The 22,332-nt window shown below is 36.4% G+C and overlaps 3 protein-coding genes across 5 annotated transcripts; 2 read left to right on the forward strand and 1 right to left on the reverse strand.

The window, feature by feature from the left end:
* The first annotated feature begins 399 nt into the window (after positions 1–399).
* LOC137963552 (small ribosomal subunit protein eS21-like) lies at positions 400–5,669 on the forward strand. Of its 3 annotated transcripts, XM_068810674.1 has the most exons (5): positions 422–505; positions 2,893–2,953; positions 3,293–3,391; positions 3,478–3,610; positions 5,449–5,669. In XM_068810674.1, exons 3-5 carry the CDS (start codon positions 3,342–3,344, stop codon positions 5,512–5,514), a joined length of 249 nt encoding a protein of 82 aa, XP_068666775.1. In that variant the 5' UTR covers positions 422–505; positions 2,893–2,953; positions 3,293–3,341; the 3' UTR covers positions 5,515–5,669. The 3 variants fall into 3 exon arrangements, with proteins under 3 accessions (XP_068666772.1, XP_068666774.1, XP_068666775.1); XM_068810671.1 differs by lacking the exon at positions 2,893–2,953 and having other exon boundaries at positions 400–505; XM_068810673.1 differs by lacking the exon at positions 2,893–2,953 and having other exon boundaries at positions 404–505; positions 3,284–3,391.
* Positions 5,670–10,797: 5,128 nt separating this feature from the next.
* On the reverse strand, positions 10,798–14,793 carry LOC137962343 (serine hydroxymethyltransferase 4-like). Its single transcript, XM_068809153.1, has 4 exons — positions 13,763–14,793; positions 11,660–12,050; positions 11,471–11,572; positions 10,798–11,348 (listed from the first exon to the last, which is right to left on the reverse strand). Exons 1-4 carry the CDS (start codon positions 14,438–14,440, stop codon positions 11,104–11,106), a joined length of 1,416 nt encoding a protein of 471 aa, XP_068665254.1. The 5' UTR covers positions 14,441–14,793; the 3' UTR covers positions 10,798–11,103.
* Positions 14,794–16,029: 1,236 nt separating this feature from the next.
* Positions 16,030–18,547, forward strand: LOC137961885 (adenosylhomocysteinase). The gene is made up of 3 exons (XM_068808498.1): positions 16,030–16,865; positions 17,499–18,035; positions 18,136–18,547. Exons 1-3 carry the CDS (start codon positions 16,155–16,157, stop codon positions 18,343–18,345), a joined length of 1,458 nt encoding a protein of 485 aa, XP_068664599.1. The 5' UTR covers positions 16,030–16,154; the 3' UTR covers positions 18,346–18,547.
* Positions 18,548–22,332: the final 3,785 nt, after the last annotated feature.

The raw sequence follows: 22,332 nt of genomic DNA on the forward strand, positions 1-22,332 counted from the left end.
ACCTATAGAGACCCTCAAAATATTAGCTAACTAAGTGGACATGGTTCATCTTACCATGTAACATAATTCATCACCTTAAACAAGGCATACTCTGGTGGAGCATTTGGTTTTGCTTAAATCTTCTCAAGGATACAAATTCAAACTAATCTACATGTCTAAATTACAATAAGGTGGTACACAAAAACATATTTTTTAATATTTTTATTAAAAATTATACTCATAATCAGTGTGAAAAACTTAATAAATTTCTAGGCAACAATAACTAAACCTAAAAATTTTTAAAATTTTATAATGAAAAAAATTGGCTTTTCCCGAGGAACGTTTCCAGCTAGGGCACTAACACTTGGGCAGTATTTCCAGCGATATACAGAAAATCAGCGGGCTTTATTTCCTCTAAACCTAATCTGCTCGTTGGATCGGTCTCATCTCCTTGAACGCTCTAGCAGTTGTCTCTCCCCGAGCTTCCTCGCTGTTGTCTCTCCTGCGCGATACTGCCGTCGAACTGGTAACAATCTTCTCTCCTCTCTTTCACACACTCAGGCAAGAACACGACAGACACTCAGGAGATACTCGATTTTTTCTTCTCTTCGTTTCAAGGTCTAATTTTCCTCCATGTCTCTTTGAACGATGAGAACTTGTTCCCTCTTCCACAAACCTGAACCACGTCCACTCTGTTCATCCTCTTCCTGTTATTTCTCACTGTAGTTCTTAGGTAATTTTAGAGCAGTTTCTCATTCTCCTCTTTACTTTTAGAAATTTTATTCATTTTGGAACAAGTGATTAATACGTGGTACTTCCGTACCGGTAATGAGATTCATATGGTGATGTGTAGCCATATATGAAAGAGTGAGAAGTAATTTGCTCTGCCCTTATTGTATTCACTGTGTGGCAGGTTACTTTCCATCTTCTCTTGCGGTATCACCCAACAGCCCACAAAACTTGTTACATAATTTTTCAATCTACTGGGATTTTTGACCTAAGAAGCTTAGTTGGATTTTCTGGCCTCTTAAGATATCTTATAATACTTTGTTTTTGGGTGCTTTCTGTTCGCACTAAATACTTTCACTTTAAGAATAGATGGTTAGCTGGTGTTGATGTAAATATATTAAAAAAATTTCGAGAAACTGAAAAATCTCCATGGTTTAATGCGAGTATTTTAATTTCCGTCATATGCTAGATGTTTTTTGCTCGGTTCACATCCATTCTTGATAAGATGATTGATTATGGAAGTCTTGCTTTGATTCTTTTGCCTTGGCGACGTTTTTTTTTTTTTTTTTTTTTTTGAGAATTTGGCTTCTTTGGTCAATTTTTTACCAGTTCTCTGACACTTTTCCCCTGCTTCTCCTGCTTTTAATCTAACTTGGGACCTTTTAAGTTCTTTTGAAGCAAGCCAAAGTTACATTTATTTATGATTGATCCTCTACTTACTATTGTGTATCAGAGGTGGGCCTATAGCGTGTGTTTTAATGGGTCCACCAATTGAATCAATGTTGTACATACCTAAGTATTGTGTCAACCTTTTGAAATTTCAACAACCATGTTTGTGAATTCTTAAACAAATCACGCTTAGAATAATCTGACATAAATAAATAATTCCATAGTCTTTCTTTGTTTATTACATATTTTTACGTAAAACGTAAAAATTAAAAAATTGCTAATGGGCTATTCCCCTCCTCCACTCTCCTACGAGAGTCGCTCTTTCTTACTTTTCTAGTTTTTAGAGTTCGTTTAAGTTACCTTTAATTTTTTTTTAGAAAGGAAATTGCTTCATTTTTTTATTTTTTATATAGAGTCCAAGATGTCATGAGAAGCGGATGCGGACCACCCTTTCATACTCTCTCCTCACTCTAGCATACCTATCCCTTTGTCAGTACTTATTTTCGCATAAAATTGATGAGAATGATCCCTCAATATCCATACTATAGGGGAGAATTTTTTAATGTACTTTTATGTGTTACAAGGGTATTTTCGGTTGTTATGCTTGATGAGGGTAGTTAGTCATTTGGCAATTTTATTTAGGGTTTGTTTCTATTGTTGATCTCCCCTAAGGAAGATGGAAACAGGAATGGGTTATGTGCAGCATATTTAGGGACATTTCAGGTATCTTTTGGGAACATTTTGGGGAAAACTATTAGGAACCCACCAGTTTTTAAAGCTCTTCTATTAATTAAAGATAGTTCGAGGGGAGACTCATATTTGAGCCCCACAAAATTTACTTCTTTTGTATTTTTTTAATTACCTCTTATTCTATTAAGTCTCTCTTTTCCTTATTCTCTTCTTCATTTATCAACTTTTACACCAAATGCACTAGTATAAGGTGGAATAAATTTGGTACCAGAGTAGGTTGCTTCAAGGGCTAATGTCATCATTTAGAAGCAGAAAAGAAGGATGTGTCGAAGCCTAGAGCAAGGAGACTCTTATTTTTTTTTTTCCTTTTTGTGAGGACCACAAGTTAGGGAGATCCAACTACGTGCTTTTAATTTTGTCTCTCACTTACTTCACCTTGGAAGTATCCAAGGGGGTTTTATTTGAAAATTACAATCGATTCTGTTATATTTAAAAATTGCGCTCAGTTCTATGAGGATCGATAACTACTTCCTGAAGTTTTATTTTATTTTTTTGTATTTTAAAAAAAGGTCAGTGATCACTGTTTTTGCCATGGCTGCAAAAGAGTCATCCAGATTGAGTAACCTTCATTCTGTGTGGTGTAAAACAGTGATCGCTGCTTTTATATCGAGCAATGCCCGTACTATTTGGTGTGCAAAGGAGTCTGAAAGGATACTTTGGTATATTATCTTTTAAAATGAGCTGTTTAGGTTATGATGATTGCTTCTACTTGCGTTTTGCTATAAATTGTCATTTTTTCTTCCTCTTGCTTCCCGGCCGTTGCAGGCCCTCTGTTTTCTGGTGCTTCGCCTATATTTTCGTTTGCATATATGCCACAAATTTATTTGTAAGTAGTATCTCCCTTTTTTTTTTACATGTATGAAACTCTGGATTTTGGATTTGCTTCTGTTGCTCTTAACATAGCAAAAGGTTCATTCCCCTTCTTGAATAGGGCTAGAAGGGGCTGAAGTCTTAATTTTTCTTCTTTTAGTCATCTCTTATTTAGATTTAAGTTGCCTTACTTCGTGCTTAGGAGAGATACCGTTAAGTCGCATTTGAGTTGTCTTAATTTCTTCTTTTAACAGTATAATCTCTTTATGGAGATTATACTGTTAAGTCATGATTTTTTTTAGTTTTAAATTATGGTTTATTTTCATCTGAATATCTTATATTTAAGTCCTTTCAGGTGGTGTAAAGGTCGTTTGTGAAATTCTATTGTCAAAACAACTGCCAAAATGCAGAACGAAGAAGGGCAGCACATGGATCTTTACATCCCCAGAAAATGGTACAATGGAAGTTTAGTTCATTTTTTGTTATCTTATTTCATATACTTGATGTTATTTAACATTGCATTTATTGATTTTTTTTCAGTTCTGCTACAAATAGACTGATAACTTCGAAGGACCATGCCTCTGTTCAGATAAACATTGGGCATTTGGATGAGAGTGGCATTTACACCGGGCAGCTCTCCACTTTTGCTCTCTGCGGTTTTGTCCGTGCCCAAGTTTGTATCTATCCTATAATTACACATTGTTCTACTTCTATATTCTTCCTTTAGTGTTCTTTGTTTTAATATGTTATTTTGACTGAAAATTCGAGCATGTAACTGCACCTTTGTTCTCTGCACTTGCCTGCTAGTGTTATGTGATGTATGTGGTAATTTCCTGTGCTTACGTTCATCAAAGAGGGCCCAATTATAGATTGATGTTAAAAAATCTATTCACACAATTTACAATTGTTTGCTGCTTCTCTATATGGTGCAATGCAATCTATACTCTATGCTGTGTGTTTTTCTGGGAAGTAGGTTGTTTTCTGCATCTGTGAAGATCCTTGAAGTCTAATGTCTTTGTTATTGTTTGTTTCCTACAACATGGTCGAAGTAAAAAGATCTTCTATTCAATAAATGCCTAAAAGTTGTTTCTGGTTGAGTCATTTTTGAAGTTTCTTAGAGAAAATGCGAAACTAGGAGCTGCTGATTGTACTCTGTTTGGATTATATCTAGAATTATTCAGTAATTAGTCATTTGATGATCTTGTTTTGCCAGGCAATATAATCATTTTTTTTTGCACTAGGCAATTTAACTTTTTGTAATGTACTTCAAAACTGGGTAATGATAATGGTGTTGATTGGCTAGCTTTTCAACCACTATGATATGATTGTCATACTGAAAGGTAAGATTTTCTACGAAATTTTCCTTTATTTTAAGTAAACTGAAAAAAGGTAAAAATATTTGTGTAGGTTCATAATATGGAATCATTCTTCCCTCAATCTTGTAGATTTGAAATTTTTTTTGTTGCAATACACATTGTGAATGCTATTTCAAAAATAAAATAAAAATAGTGTATGTGGTTTATACCTTGCAGATTAAAGTTCTCAATCTCTGTTATTCAAAACTAACTGTTCATTTGGTGCTTGTTGATGATACTAGAATTGTGTTCAACTGAACTAGATGTGGATTTGGAGTTTTCTTAAGTGGTTATAGTAGAATCGATTCTAGAAGGTGTAATACCTGTGATGATTCTGTTCTGTAAAACAGTCCTGGTGATCGGTTTGTTATGCAGTATGTTTATTTTGATTTTGATTTACATTATGTATGTTCTACATGGAGCCGAGCTTGGTTGTAGTAAGGTTGTATGTATTACATGTAAGGTTGTAGTATCATCCAGGGTGCCTTTGTCATAGACACATGCCGTTTATCAGGCTGTGTTGGATTGTAGTGGTGTGCCAATACAAGCCTGCTGCAGCCTAAAATACGGTTCATATATGGAGTCCAGATCATACCTGAGCAAGCTTTCTTTGGACCTTCCAATAAAGGGCTGCTGTTTTCGTACTTCCAAACAAGCAGTTTTGGAAAAAACACTGGTTTTTGTCTGATAAACACTTTATTTAAATGTAAAGCACTTTTAAAAAAAAATACATAAGCACTGCCTGTTAAAGGCATAGATGGAAATGGAGTAAGGGGTTGCCATCTCTGCTTGATGTGAGGCTTCAACGTGACAGCCCCTAATTGGTGTTTGGAAGGTTGAAACAACTCCTAGTTTGGATGTGAACTGGATTCAATCATGTGTATATTGGATTTTGGATATCCCAAAACTACACCCAATACTGACGTGCCACCCTTACACAATCCAATTTTACAAACTGTTGATTTGGTGCATGATTGTGATTCCAAAATTCTGTTCATCCTGACTAAATTTAGTTTACAAATTTTGGGTGGTTACAAATTCTGTTCATCCATGGTTACTGTGGTTTAAATACAATAAATATGTATTTATGTATTTATTTTATGTGTAGCCCTCAATTTGTGTATTAATTGGGATGTTCTTTTATTGTTACTTTCAGGGAGATGCTGATGGTGCTCTTGACAGGCTCTGGGTAAAAAAGAAAGCTGAGGTCAGACAGCAGTAGGGATTTTGAGCCATAGATTTTGTGTTTTCAATTAACAAATTTTGAAGATATTGATGGGGAACATCAGTTTAAGTTGTGGATGCTAGCATGAGATGAAACTCTATATCATTTTTTTATAGCTCTTATAATGGAATTGTTTTATGCTTTTTTGAGTATTTTAAAATAGTTATGCCTTTATCTATGGTCAAGGTCCTCCATTTGATTGGAGTGGTATTCCTGCATCCAGTTTTAAAAATTTCAATGGCATAGATCTTTCCGATTTTGAAGCAATTAGTTTGTGAAAGATCAGGGGTTGTGGAACCTTTTGAATCAATTGATGCAAGTGACATTGGAGTGCTTTGTGCTCTCAACTGGGTGTGGAACCAAGAATATTTGAGATAAAGAGGAGAGAAATTGTAATAATCCATACCCTCCTACTACAATGGTTACACTTGGTCTAAGTTTCTTCCAATCGATTTAAGTGTTCTTAACATTTAGTAAGCAAAAGAGAAAGACTGATTATTCAAATAAAATTTTCCCACCATTCTAATGGTTCATTCACAAGATGCAGAACAAAAGCTATAAAAGTTAAAAGACAAGTCAAATGATCTTACCCACCATTTGAACAATATGCAAACAATACTTAAAAACATTCTAATAGTAGTGGCCAGAATGGTGTGGAGTACTAGCAAACTTCAATTTAACAAGATAGGTCTTTAAAATTTTTAAATAAATTATTATCTATCTTTTAACTCAATAAAATTTTAAAGTATTTTTTTGTGAATTTTAATTGAATTTTTATGACAGAGGCAAAGTGTTGCTGTCTCCCCTATTTATGTTTTTCCGTCTTAATTAAAGTGAGGAATGGTTGCCATAGTGCTCAAGATTGTTACCAATCTCACTTACACTTTAAGATTGATTTGATGAATAAACAATTTAAAGTAGTCAAAGCATGCAACCACAAGTACAAAATGATGACACCCGTTTCTATGGATTGCTATCCACTCCTAAGTTAATGCACTATGTTCACCACTCTCTGACAAAAATGTTGGAGCATATCGTCTTACTATGAAAATTATAACAAAATGTATTTTACTAAAGGAGAATTTCATCCTCAAAGCCCAAGCAGCTATGGCAATAAACTTCCTTTTGAAGAATGACAAAACTTGCATTGAGTAGTAGAGGAGAGACCACACTTTGGTTTAAGAAAATACGTCCTATGGTCACATAGTGGTCGAGCTCTCAACAAAAAGAGAGAAAATACAACAATTCAAAGAAAAGCTTGAGAAAGGTGAGCAAACAAGAAAAAAAGTCATGAAAAACCTTAACACAAAAAAAGAAGATATGAAAGTGCAAAATGAGAATTATATGTGTTTGTGCATTGTCGAAGGTGACTTAGGAGGATTCTAAGTCATTAGTTATACTTGACTATGAGTTTCTAGAAGAATGGAATGTTGTTTCAAACTTCAAGTTATTTTCTTAAATTTTTCATGTTGTTTTTTTATTTCTCGCAACAAAAAGAAGCACAATGAAACATGACCACAACATTGGTTTTTATTTGAGGAATTACACCACATGAACAAGAATGATTCAAAGACTTCTATCAAGTCTACGAGAAGGAAGACACCTCAAAATGAAGCAGGTTCTTGGTTCTAGAATTAATCAAAGATGAGAGGAGGAGACTTATTAGTTGCATGCAAAAATTGTGAAAGCAAGAAGATGAACCTAAGTATCAAATTTATTAGTATTCTCAAACGTCAAAATCAAATGTTCATACAAGAAGAAATAATGTCTTCTCACAGGATTTTAGTACGAAAAGTTCATCACCCTACAACAGCTTATTGTTTAAAAAATATATGGTTGAACCAGTTAAACATGAGTTGCAATCAAGGAGCAAAAATTCCCATTACCCATTGAACTTAGGAAATTGAAGCAGAATGAAACATGACCAAAACACTGGTTTTTATTTGTGGAGTCAGCCCACCAGAGAGTGACTCAAAAGACTATATTAAGTCCACAACAGGAGTTTCCAGAATTAGAAATAAAACCAAACTCTCTTTTAAATCAACAACAACTCTTAATGCAATGTTAGTTGTCGTGATGTCTCCTAACCAAAGGTCAAGGTTTATCCAGAGACGGTCCATCAAGGAAGATGAAGAACCAACAAAGATGAGTTTCGGATTTCAAGGAGGAAAAAATATTATATAGTGGTATTTCGTTCAACAAGGGAGAGAAGGAAACTATTTGAAGACAATATCTTAAAGGTTTCTTTTTTTTTCTTTTCTTTTTTTACCAATTTCTAGGCTAAACCCTGTATGAAAGCATGGAAAGATTAAAAAAACTATGCAACTAATTTAAACTGGGAGAACTCTTTCACGACATAATATGAACTAGTGAAAAAGATAAGAAAATTAGTTGACTGAGGGACTTGGAAGAAATTCTTCTCCTTGTTGCTTTATGGATCATTGTTTGATTCCTAAAAAAACATTGAGTTGTAATTGAGGTGAACTTTAGATTCCATAGTCTTGCTTAAACAACCAAGTGAGAAGGAAGAAGAATGGATGAAGCAAAATGAAGGAAGAAGTGTAAAAAGAGAAAGAAGAGGATGAATGACTAGAAGGTAGAACTTGGCAAGAGAAGTTCTCCAATTGTGTTGGTAGAACCCTCCTCTCCTTATTTAGTGTATAAAATAAAATACATGGAAAGCATATATACCCCTAGGGCTACGTTAGTGAATTTCAAAGAGAAATGACACCTACTTCAACCATATTACATCTTTATCTTTCATTCAATCATTATGTTAAAGGCTAAGTTCAAAATCGCTTAACTAAGTAAAATTACAACATTCCAAAAAATACTCATCTTACCCGATGACTTTTTGTCCTTCAAGAAAGACCAATCAAGACAATGCCAAAAAAATTAAGAGAAAATAGTTGAATTTTTTAAAGTTGTTAATCAAAATGGTACCTTACTCATGAGATTTGATGACCTATGGAGGCTAATCCAAGACATGAAATCTTCCTTTTGCAACATTCTAGAATGCCATCTTTTGGATATCATGATTATTCAAATTCTAAAGTTATGCAATGAGTTTTTTTTTTTTTTAGAAAAGGGTGATTATTTGAATATTGACCCTATTGGAACACTTAACTATTCTAGAAAATTGTATTAATCCACGTTGTTCAAATATCACCTCTGGTCGAATATCAACCTTCACCACAACCTTTTGTTGACTCACAATGTTCGAATTTCACCATCGTTAAAACAACAACTATCTTATCTTAACTTTTTGTTTTTCCACATTGTTTGAATGTCAATGTTGTTAAAATAGTCATTTTGTTGTTGTTCTTTGTTCGAATAGTGCCCTTTTAATTAAACAACCTACATCTGCTTGCCTTTGCTCCTATGGGAGCATATTTAAATAGCATCCTTAATCAAACGGTAAAACCGTTGGCATTTTTCTGTACTTTGGTTCTACTCAAAATTCCTTAAGTTACATCTTTAGGTTCTAAATTGTTTGTTATGACCAAAACTATGAGCATTAGAACCTTAATGCTACTATTGACTATATTATGGTTGGTGGCGATGAACAAATGGATTTGCTTGTACAACCATGGTTTTCTATGCTAATTGTGGTAAGACTTCATTGAACCGAGTTTGATTAAGCCTGGTCACTTTATGGAATCAATTTTTACAACCTTGGTTCTCTAAATCATTCTAGATTTATGAAACTCTTCTCAAGTAATGCATTATCATAAAGGAAACCTCTAGTGCTCAAATAATGCATTTTTAAAGCTTGTCTAATTGTAGAAGAATTTGATTGGACTAGGCCTGATCCTAAGGAAACTATTTTTGAACATAAAGGGACCCCATGTTTATTACTATTTGCACTATGAAAAGATCTTTGAATAGATTTTTTTATGATTGAAAACCAATATCTTAAACATTCATGGTTCGTTAATGCTATGAATAGAGGTTGGACTCCAGTTTAGTCAATGTTAGTTGCAACCAACCAATATTGTTTCTTTAAAAAAATTACATCATATACAAGAATGTCGATTAGTTAAATATATTTTATTTTTAGAATAATGTCATTTTTTTATTAGAATTTTTAAATTTTTATAAAAATAAAATTAACATCAATCATAAATACATATGTGATAGTTAATGACAGTAAAACAAGAAGTCCAAATTTAAGTTGCTCAATTCAAATATGATGGTTTACTTAAAAATAAGCATACCTTATTTTGATAGACTAAACAAGTATCCAAACCCAAACCAAATTAAATCAATAAAAACTGATGAATATCCATTAATAACAATAACTTTATTGGGTTTGCATTAACAATATTCATTTCTATTACATACATTATACATATCGTGTGTTACAAAAATCTTTTTATGTATTGCATTCACACGAGACATGTAAAATAACCAAATATATTTTCACGAATATTTTCACATACTTTATACGTGTAATATAAAGTAAAATGACAAAAAACTAATGAAAAGTATTTGTTTACATTGCCAACTCCTACAATATATATAAAATAACAAAAATACCCTTTGACATATATTATGAATATGAAATAAAAATATAAATATAAATTAGTTATGAAAACATATCATATGTTACAAAAATATGAAATGCCCTAACTTTCTCACTTAACATCATATAAAATAATAAAAATACCTTTCAAATACTTTATGCATATAATATAAAATTAAATGATGAAAATACAAACAATGAATATGATATACATGTTATATGTTCCAAAAATGACTAAATGCCTTTTTACACTCTCTCACACAATATAATGCAAAATTATGAAAATTCTCTTTCACATATTGTGAATATAATATAAAGTAAAATGACAAAAATACAGACATATCATATGTTACAAAAATGATGACAAAATACTCTTTCACTTGCCTTAGGCAAATTAAATGATGAAAATACAAAAAAAAAAAAAAAAAAAAGAAGGACCATGACAAACATATCATATTCAGGTTTGAAGTTGTTAAGAGCCTTGATTAATACCTATTAAGAAATAGGTTTGAATTTAAGTTTTACTAATCGATTCGGTTTCAACTAGTTGGCAACCCTAAATCAAACAAATCTTGATATTGAATTGACCATTGAAAAACAATCTTTAATTTGTAGTCTACTATCACCAAAAATCTTCCTCCTCCCCATTTGATTCATTTGGAATAAGTTAGGGTGGGTAGGTCGAGTTACCCAATCATAAGTTCGATTTTGTATAGGTATAATATAATATAATTTCTCTTGTTTGGACACATTGGGACAATGAAAAACAACCGAAAATTAGTAATAAAGGAATGAATGGTACATTTCTCTTCCATTTTTCTCTTATTTTTTATGGGCATCCGAACAAAGAGAAAATAAAAAACCTCTTTTCTTTTCTTTTCTCTTTCTCGTTCTTCTCTTCTTTTCCTTTTCTCTTCACTTTCTGTGTTCCGAACACAACCTAATTCTAGTTGAGAACATTAACCATCGGGAGGTAGAATGATTAGATCAGAAATTTCAAAAAATGAACAGAAAATTCTGGGTGCAAGCCAAATTGTGACTGGTAAGAAGGATGGCTGAGTTCAATCTTTGTACTTCATCTCAGACTTCTTGAAACCGGGAATATCAAAAGAACTTGCAAATTCCTCAACGGCCACCTTAAGGTTCTCAATGTCCTGGTTGTTGACCAAACCCTTGGTAAAGTCTTTCAACAGCTTCCCATGTTCCTTTTGGATATCCAATGTGAGGGTGACAGCACGGTGAAGGAACTCACCAATCTGCTTAAACTCGTCCTCATCCAAACCCCTTGAAGTCATGGCAGGAGCACCTACAATGAGCAAACCCCACAACAACCAGTCAAAAATCAACTCAAAGAGAAAACTTAGTAGACAAGATTCACAGTCTACAGTTTAGTTGTAAGAGGGTGAGCTTAGAAACAATATCTCTTACCAATTCGAACACCTCCAGGAGCCAAAGCGCTGCTATCTCCAAAAACAGCATTCTTGTTCAGTGTGATGTTGCACAAATCACACAGCTTCTCTACCTTGTTGCCTATCCAATGCACAAGAGGGAAGGAAAACAAGTCAGCATCATAAATTTTAATAACGATTCGATCATAGTATGGAAACAGCTTCCTACCCGTCAAGCCAAGAGGACGAAGATCCCACAGAACAAGGTGGTTCTCAGTCCCATCAGTGACAACCTTGTATCCCTTGCTCATGAGGTAGTTTGCAAGAGCAGCGGCATTGGCCTTGACCTGCTTGGCATAGGCCTTGAAACCAGGAGTCATGACCTGCTTCAGAGCAACAGCCAAGGCAGCAATCTGGTGGTTGTGTGGTCCACCTTGAAGTGAAGGGAAAACTGCAAAGTTAATCTTGTCCTCAAAGTCATACACGGCATCCTCAGGTTGGCCTTTCTTAGAAGGCTTAGGGCCCTTTCTGAAGAAGATCATACCAGCTCGTGGGCCCCTCAAGCTTTTGTGGGTTGTTGTGGTCACTATGTCACAGTACTCAAAAGGGTTTGCAACTTCCTACATCAAAAGAGGCAGAACAAGTACTGTCACTACCATATTGTTGAGGTTAACAATGAAACATAGACATCCCCGTCCTCCCATAAAAAAATAGCACCTAAAACTGCTGGAGAAAGAGAAATAGATGTTCAAGCAATCACAGTTGTGATTATAAAAGCGAATTTGAATCTGCGAGTACAAGGCATCAAAAGCAACTAACGAAATTGTCCGGCGGAGGTATCCACTAGATAAAATACCTTTCAGACAAACCTAGCTATCTTTTTTTTTTATTGGCAAATTGATGATTTTTAGGAGCAAGCCTGACAGAGTGCTCATACTCCTAGTACATATTCCAAGACACAACAGTTGTTTCTCAGTTCTGTTTTCTTTTCTTCTTTTTTTTTTTAAGAGGGAGAAGATGTTTTCTGTTTTCTTTGAAAGTCAATACAACAACTGCTAATTCATATCTATTTCCCTTGAGTGAAATTTGTTGCCTCATTTCCCACTCATATGTAGGAACATCCATGGCTAACATATACAGTTGCGGGTCAACTAACTTAACAAACTAAAGTAGCCTAGAACAGCCAAACCAGCTGTGAACCCATCTCAGAACAGCACAGATGGAGAAGTTTTATACAGCCAAATGCAAGCACCACTAATATACATCAACAGTAAAAACAGGGGGAAAAGAAACAGCTCGGAAAAAAAATTTACAAAAGCAAAACATGACACTGGCAGCTGTATGAGGTCAACTAAGGAAGCCAAGTAGATTCAATAAGGATCCACAAGTCCAGTGGGACAAAGGGTTAGAACTAATCAAATAGGACTTCTCAGTCTGGTTTTAAGATTAGACATTGGGACTCAGTAATTCATTATAATATTAAATGGGATGCAAGTGATCTCTTAACAGTAAAACCAACATATATTTCCCTAATTTCAGTGAGAAATTCAATTAGAACTGACATAGCAAGAAATGCAATTTTTAAATAACTAACTGTTTTCATAATCAATAGAAGGCCAAAACAATTATCAATTGGTGTTATCTCAGAAAACCAAGTAGACAGAGTGGCGGCAGACAAAAGCAAAACCAGCAAAACTTTTGACATAAAAATGAAAAAGTTGTTTGTTAACACCTCTGAACAATTCAGAGAAAATACCAAATCGGAATTGTGTTAAATGCTTCAATCAAGAATATATCAAAGAAGACTCCATAATCAAAATTTTCAGAAGAAAATTCTAAGAAATAAAATAAAATAAACTGAAACGCTTCAATTGTTGCATTTATAAGAAATCAGACCTGCAAAATTCGCCATCGCTGCATAAGATGGAGAAAGCCTTAGTATACAACAAAGTCTGGAATTAACGTTTAAGATGTCTTTTCCATGCAGACAGTTTTGCCACTCTCGTTAAAGTAACAAAAGAACCTTCACTAAGCGAGATTTACTGTTCACGTTGATGTGAACGAACCCTAGTGCGGATCTGAAGAACATGAAAATGCTACACAAAACCCCAGGTGCAGATCCTCAAATTCCATGATCCAAAAGGTAGATACAGAAATCGTAATAATTGAATGACAAAAACAAACAAAAGCTAAGATATGTTTCATAATTGCTAGTCAGACACAATAAATCTTCGATGAAAGCTAGATCAAGACTTCTCCTTCGATATTCGAACACAAAAACAATAAGTAATGAATGACAAATATTAGAGTGAGAACCAGCAATTCAGAATACCTGTGCGGCCACAAGGCCACTGTAATGTGCCATATCACAGAGCAAAAGTGATCCACACTTATCGGCAATTGCTCTGAACCTGGCGTAATCCCAGTCTCTAGGGTAGGCACTCCCACCACAAATGATAAGCTTGGGCCGAAAATCCAAGGCCTTCTCTTCTAACTTGTCATAGTCAATAAGCCCCGTGGTGGAGCTGACCTTGTAGGGCAGACTCTCGAAATAGATGGAGGTAGCAGAAATCTTCTTCCCCCCGGAAGTATAGTAGCCATGAGTGAGATGTCCACCAGATGGGAGATCAAGACCCATGATCCGGTCATGGGGGTTCAAGACAGCAGTATAGGCAGCAAAGTTAGCAGGACTGCCGGAATAAGGCTGGACATTAACGCCCCATTTGGTAGGGTCTAGGTGGAAGGCCTGGAGAGCCCTGGAGCGGCAGAGATTCTCGATCTGGTCTATGAACTCGTTGCCTCCGTAGTAGCGGTTCCCGGGCATCCCCTCAGAGTACTTGTTAGTGAGGGCGCTACCAAGGGCTTCCATGACCGAAAAGGAAGTGAAATTCTCGGAGGCGATGAGCTCAATCCCACGGCATTGCCGGCGCTTCTCCTTCTCAATGAGATCGTAGATCTCCTCGTCGAGGGTCTGAAGAGGAGTGTTACCCCAGTCGTCGACGGCATCCATAGCAGTAATTGGGAATTAAGGGGTAGACCGAGAGAGAGGGATGGGAATGGCGATGGTGAGAGAGTAGCAGGGGACTAGGTGAAGCAGAAGAAAGATTTTATAAACTCGGATTAGGTAAATTAAATTACTATAGTGGCCATGGGGCTTAGATCTTGAAGAAAAAAATTGAGATCGGTGGTGATGGCGGAGCTGCCGACGTTTCCCGTAACGGCGGGCCATGGGAGTCGCCGTCCGGCGTAAAGTAGGGGTTGGTTAACGTCAAATCAGGGGTAGCTTCTGCTTCACCAATTCACCAAAACCCGGTCAAAACTCGAAAGCTCAAAAAACACTAAATTTCGATCGCTGTCTCACCAACTCCACACCCAACACGATCGGATCTCTGATCTATCACCTTTCCTAATTCCTTCTTTCATTTAGATTATCCTTATTTAATCTTTATTTAAATGGAATCCTTTTCAGATTCTAACATGAAGAAAATGTAAATGGAATCCTTTTTTAGATTCTAATATAAGAACATGAATACCTGGCTAGTTAGTTTGGTCTGAAATTGAACCGGACCCGTTAGTTTAATCGGGTTCAATCATTTGTTACAAAGAAATGGTAAGAAAATTTTATCTAATAAAATAATTTATATACAAAAACAAAAGGAAGCCTTGGACCCGGTCCAAGTAATGGTTGAACCGATCGAACCCGATCGAACTAAAAACGAGTTAGCCTATCGGTTTGAGGGCTGGTTCGATTTTAATAAAATTATCAAAATAATACCAATGAATTGTACTACATTTTATTGCATCACAAATTAAAATATTTGTCACCATGTGCCATGGGGAGAGCTCCTACCCCTTTAACCTAGACAAGTGATTGGGTCAGGTTGAACTTGATTTAATTGGTTAGGGCTAGGTTTTATAACATTGCTTATTTTAAGTTTAGATATAATTTTATAAAATCTAGATTGGACCAACTAATTGAACCCAATTTAACCGATTAGATCTCTTATTTGGATCAAAATTTAGTAAATTTCTTCTCAATTGATGAAAATGGTTTTTTAAAATAATTATATTCCATGACAAATATTATTAAATTACCCTAATCTAAATATTATTAGGGGAACAGGGCGAAGACGGGTTGGTTTTCTATTCTCTGTTCGGATTTTAAGAAATCCATCCCCGACCCGACCCGTGCGGACCCTACTCTTGAGGTTTCCAACAACCAACCCAATTCCTACCAACTAAATAACAAAAAAAAATATGTCAGATTCGGTTTTGACTTACTGCAATAAAATACTTTGAACCTAGACTCGGCTCAAGTTCGAGTTCAAATTTAAAATATTTAAATCAAGCTCGGCTCGAACATAGGCAGTCGATGCCATCCCCTACTACCTGTACCAAGGAAATTACAAACTTGAACCTGAGTTTTTCTGGTCGGGTCGGGTTCCCCATAAAACCCGATGCCCTCCCTAGATCTGATGCGTCCAGGGGTGATTGGTGATAGCAATTAAGCCACCGAGATAATTTTGAAAGAAAAACTAGGCGAAATTGTAACGCTTTCATTGTTATAGGGAAAAATCTGGCAAACTGTTTCTTTATAAATGAACACTCCCTGCGCCACTTCCAATTCACAACCAGGCGTCTTCCCTCTAAGCGGCTGAGAATAGGTGCGTCCGTCTTTCTATTTTAACCGGCGTCGGTAGCGGAAGAGGGGAAGCAGAGAAATCATGTCGCTCAGCGTGGAGAAGACTTCCTCCGGGCGGGAATACAAGGTCAAAGACATGTCCCAGGCCGACTTCGGCCGCCTCGAGATCGAGCTCGCCGAGGTCGAGATGCCCGGTCTCATGGCATGCCGCACCGAGTTCGGTCCCCAGAAACCCTTCGCTGGTGCCCGCATCACTGGATCTCTCCACATGACTATCCAGACCGCCGTCCTCATCGAAACCCTCACCTGCCTCGGTGCCGAGGTTCGCTGGTGCTCCTGCAACATCTTCTCCACTCAGGACCATGCTGCCGCTGCTATTGCCCGCGATTCTGCCGCCGTTTTCGCCTGGAAAGGTGAGACTCTTCAGGAGTACTGGTGGTGCACTGAGCGCGCTCTTGACTGGGGTCCTGGCGGCGGTCCGGATCTCATCGTTGACGATGGTGGTGATGCTACTCTTCTCATCCACGAGGGCGTCAAGGCCGAGGAGGAGTACGCTAAGACCGGTAAGTTGCCAGATCCAGCCTCCACCGATAATGCAGAGTTCCAGATCGTGCTTACCATTATCAGGGATGGGTTGAAGGGGGATCCCAAGAGATTCCACAAGATGAAGGAGAGATTAGTTGGGGTTTCTGAGGAGACCACCACCGGAGTCAAGCGGCTCTATCAGATGCAGATCGCCGGTACTTTACTTTTCCCGGCCATCAATGTCAATGATTCTGTTACCAAAAGCAAGGTATTTATCTATCCAGATCGCTTTATTTCATTTTTGCTTATTTTTCAGATTCAGTGTACTGGATCTATTGTGAATCTGTACTTGGATCTACTGAATTTAGAACTTGGGTTTAGATCTAGTATTTCTACAGCTCTGTTATACTTGGAACAATTTTTTTTTCTAATAAATGAACTATTTGTTTCAAATGGCAAACGTATCAATTTCCTGGTTTAGATCTAGTTGCTATTCTGTGTTTCACGGCAGGATCTGAACGACTTAAACTGTTTAGACTGTAATTGCTGTCTGGTCGGTATTCTATTCCTGAATTCTCTCGAAGTTTCTCGCTTTCGTATTTTACCAGTTGGTTCTGTACTAGTAGGCACTTGGATTTCATATTTCCCTGTTTTATGCTGTTGTCTCCTGTTTTTTAGTTTCAGATTCTTCTACCTGGTCTTATTTGTTGGCTTCTTAATTCCCTCTAAATTGAATCTTCTCCTTATGTTTTTCTCTGGCGGATTAGTTGACTCCGACAAGAATTTGAATATTCCTGATTTCTAGTTGATTTGATCGTTTAACTCTTGGGTGTTACGTGGTCTTGTTTGGACACCATGGTATCGTCTTCTCATGCTCTTCCGATGTCTCTGCTTGTGACAGTTTGACAATCTGTATGGGTGCCGCCACTCCCTGCCGGACGGTCTCATGAGGGCAACAGATGTCATGATTGCCGGCAAGGTTGCTGTTGTCTGCGGCTACGGAGATGTGGGCAAGGGCTGCGCCGCCGCCCTCAAGCAGGCTGGATCCCGTGTAATAGTCACTGAGATCGACCCCATCTGTGCCCTCCAGGCGCTGATGGAGGGAATCCCTGTCCTAACCCTGGAAGATGTGGTTAGCGAGGCTGACATCTTCGTCACAACCACCGGTAACAAGGATATCATAATGGTTTCCCACATGAGAAAGATGAAGAACAACGCGATTGTCTGTAACATTGGGCACTTCGACAATGAGATTGACATGCTCGGCCTTGAGAATTTCCCTGGTGTGAAGCGAATCACCATCAAGCCCCAGACTGATCGGTGGGTCTTCCCTGATACCAACTCCGGCATCATTGTGCTTGCTGAAGGCCGTCTCATGAACCTCGGTTGTGCTACTGGTCACCCCAGCTTTGTCATGTCCTGCTCCTTCACCAACCAGGTATCAAGTTGCCCTTTTTGGCTATTGATTATATTTCCTCCTGATTGCTTTGTGTCACCGGAAATTAAACTTTAGAAACCTGTTAATGGAATTTTTGCAGGTGATTGCTCAACTTGAGCTGTGGAAGGAGAAGGGATCCGGCAAGTATGAGAAGAAGGTTTATGTGCTGCCCAAGCACTTGGATGAGAAGGTGGCAGCACTACACCTCGGCAAGCTTGGAGCGAAGCTAACTAAACTCACACCAGAACAAGCTGAGTACATCAGCCTTCCTGTTGAGGGTCCCTACAAGCCTGCTCAATACAGGTACTGAGGAAGAAAATTGGAAAATTTGCGAGGGAACAAGAACGGAAGATGAATTTTATTTCAGCTTTGTTGTTTTCCATTTCTCTTTTCAGTGGGTGTGTGTTAGTCATAATTGATGAAGACGAGTGAGGAAATCTTTATATTCCGTGAGGAGCATATCAAGTAAAATTATTCCAAAATCCAGTGAGGACCAGGTTAATTTGTTTCTTTGAAGGTCTATAATCCTAACAGCGGACGGAGTAAAAGTTCTAGTTTTATAACACTAACACTGGTAAATGCTAATGACACAATTACTTATCGAACCAAAGGCGATGGGATTGGGGAGTTACTTTGAACCTCTCTGGATGTCCAACATATTATTTCAATGTCAGAATAATACCCACACTAGCACCTCCTTTCATATGCGGGTTCAATAGAACAGAGATGGATCAGGTAGCTCTAATGCTATGTTTGACCTAACGTTTGAATGATAAAACCAAGAGAACGGCCAATGACTGAAGAACGTTTGAAGGATGTCCAACATATGTTCGAACAACGAGCAAGAAGCAGAAATTGTAAGCCTTCAAAATGCAAGACGGTTTGAATAACGCAAATTGTGTTCAATTGATATCATCTAGAAGGGTTTTTGAAGGAGATTCAGAGCTTCAATTTAGCCATAGGTCACTAAAATTAACAAGTGACCTACCTCTGTATTCTATGACTTGTTCGAGTTTTGCTAAAGGGCAAAGTGTTCTTTGGTCAGTGGTTCAAGTTTTGAACATGGAGAACTCATCTATTTAAGCTATTTCACCCAAACAGTTGAGTTTTGGATTCCTAAGACTTTCTAAACCACTTGTAAGCATTCCTATACTTTGAAATAATTGGAATTCAAAATCGGGTTTGTCAAAAGCCATTCTCCAAAGGAACTACGTATATATGTACTATCATTTTGAAATCTCCTACTTCTTAATTTTATCCTTGCTAGAATAATCATTCACTGTGAAATTATTTTGTTAATTCTAGTAAAAGCATTTGATTAAGGTTTATACATTCATTGCTTGGGATAGAATTCTTGTTGGTCCAAGTGACTTCTCAAGAAGGGGGTTGAATTGAGATTCTAAGTTAAAAATTTTGATGCTTAATTGCCCTTGACCATTTCCAAACTTGAACACTGCTTCTTCCTTGTGGTCTAGATGGGTGAACAAACTTTTGTCTCCAGTCATGTGCCCTGACCACCGTTATCTAGGAATCAAATTCCTCCTTTTTTTTGGCCTTTGAGACGTTTTCTATCCTTTGAGCTCATTCACACAAATATTCTCTACTTGTGTGGTCTCCTTTGAGTGAGTCCATCCAAGTTAGTCTTTTCCTTTTGCCAAATGAGTTAGGCCTTGCTTCTTTTATATCAACAATCAACATTAGCAAGTCCTTTCTTACCACAATAAAAACATGTGACAATCTTTGATTGTGTTGATTTCTAGGGTTTTCACATAAACATAAGAGATCTCAACAGAAGGAGAAAAGAAAACAAGGTGAAAAAGAGGAGAGAAAAGAGAAATTCTAGCTCTTAGGAGAGAAGATAAAAGATTTCATGGGAGAGAGATGAGAAGGGACGAATTCCAAGAGGGAATGAGACTCAAGAAACTAGAGTTTGATGTCTTCCCCATGCCCATTGGACTGTATTAATATTTGTTGAGAGATGTTCACAATGTCAACAAAGCCCTTAGTGTTACACTTCTTAATAGAAAAAAGACATAAAAGGACATACACCAAGTTGTATAATTACAAAGTCATGCCACTTCTTATTGAAGAGTTGTCCTATTTACCATAATGCCACCCTACACATGTGGGTGTCTTTTAAGACTCCCCCCTCACAGTGGTGTTTGTAACTTCACTTTGTAAATAATCTTGGTCATGAACCTTATGTGCTTGAAAATAAATTCTAATCTTGTGTTATTTGAAAAAAAATCTGATTACCTTGCTTTCATTCATCTTGTTCTTGTTCCTTCTTGATTCTTCTTCTCATCTTATTCTCCCCTTTAGATATTCTAATCACTAAAATTTGATTACCACAACACATGGAGTTTGTTATTGTTGGTTACCTCTTTCTTGATTTCTTCTTCTACTTTCTCCCTCAAGTTTCGGATTTTTGTGTTATTTACCTAGATACCTAGCTTGCACAAAATAATGGTGAGAGAAGAAAAATCACCCATGCCCCAATGACAAACTCCAAATCCAGTTTGAAATGGTGTCAAATTTAAAGGTAGTTTGACCCATTTTAGGGCAATGAAAAGCGTCTAATAACTTTTTAAGGGTAGCTCAAAATACCACTTGCGTATACCACTTGGAAAGAATTGAATTAAGTTGAATATTGTGCACACTTCTGATCTTTGTAAATAGTGGATCTATTGGCATTGCTCTGAAGTGATTTTAACTAATGCAAATAGAGGAAAATACTTTAAGGAATTAAGGGTGTGAATAAAAAAATAACAACTCTCATACTTCAAATAAAAGGAGGCACACAATGCAACTCTTCATACTTTTAAGTAAGAAGGGGGAGTTTTAAGATGAACAAGTGGGTAAAAAGTGACCGGGTTTGATTGAAGAGGGAGAAGAAATAATTCTTCTATGGACATGATAATTGATCATTGAATTTTATGGTTTAATCCATGTCTAACTTGGTTTGATAGGAAGAAGAAAAAAAAAAAAAAAAAAGGAAGACTAGAAGAGAAGATGAGAAGGAGAAGGCAAGAGCAAGAGCACGAGTTGAGGAGAGAAACTTAAGGGGTTAAGAGAGAGTAGTGAATTAGCTCTTCCCCTTCTCTTTCTTATTTATATAAGTGGGGCATGGATGCCCTAATACATAAGAATGAAAAAACACTTAAACTAACTACTAATTACAACTTATGCCACTCACTCTCATAATTACATAGAATACTACTTAAACTACTTTAACATTGAGGAAACTTAAAAAACTCCAATACCAAAGTTTTGAGATGGAACATAATAATGAAACTTTCTAAAAATAGACTTATCATATAAGGCCATTACATTTTACCTCAACTTGGCCAATTTTGGAAAGAAAATATCCAAGAGAGAAATTTTGGAATAAGGGAGATTTAGGACACTAATATTTTGAATTTAGAATTAGGAAACATGTCTTTCTAATTCAAAAATTTCACACTTTGTCAGAAAGAAAATTAAATTCATATTGTGAAAGACTTCTCTTAAGGAAACTAATGTAATGTGAGATCAAAGAAAGAAAACTCTTAAGGAAAGATAATCAACTTGCTAAAATCTTGAATAGAGTTTCAAAATAAATAGGAGTATTGACCAAGATCAGCAACTCAAAAAGTGAAGCAAAAAAATCGCCTTAAAGTCGGATCCCACATGCAATAGGTTACCAGCCTGACCTTTGATTCTTTTAATGTGGATATCTCTCACTAGAAAGATCGATTTGATAAACGGTTTATTGGGATAGAAATTAGGCTCACAAATCTTTCTTTTGAGATATAATTCTCTATATAAATTCTCATTCATGTTGGTAAAAATCATTCATAAAGTTGAGGCCTTCTATTACTACTTGAAATTTTTATGATGCTTGACTTTTGTTGCTTCGTATGTTGAATTCTCTTTGTAGAATTCTGATTGAAAAAAATTATCTAGATTTGGAAACTAGAAAAATGAAAATTTTGGCAGTATATACCTTGATAGATGAAATGTATGATAAAAGAGTGCAAAAATCCAATGAGAAACAGGAATTGGGAAAGAAGAGACTAAAGGGAAAAACGAAAAAAACTCCTTTTTTTTTTTCTTCTTCTTCCCTTTCTTCTCTATTGTCTTCTCCTTTTCTATATCATTTAATGGCCCGCTTTGATACAATGTTGATTTCTAGGGTCTTCACATAAACATGAGATCTCAAGGGAAAGAGAGAAGAGAAAAGAAGAAGAAGATGAGAGAAGAGAAAACAAGAGAGAGGTGTAAGGTTGAATTTGAGCCAAGAGGAAGACGCTTGAAC

Source organism: Aristolochia californica, unplaced genomic scaffold (assembly GCF_029961685.1).
Source record: "Aristolochia californica isolate CCGP_79_NKW_82.1479 unplaced genomic scaffold, dmAriCali1.0.hap1 SCAF_4, whole genome shotgun sequence".
In the NCBI taxonomy this organism is placed as follows: Eukaryota; Viridiplantae; Streptophyta; class Magnoliopsida; order Piperales; family Aristolochiaceae; genus Aristolochia; species Aristolochia californica.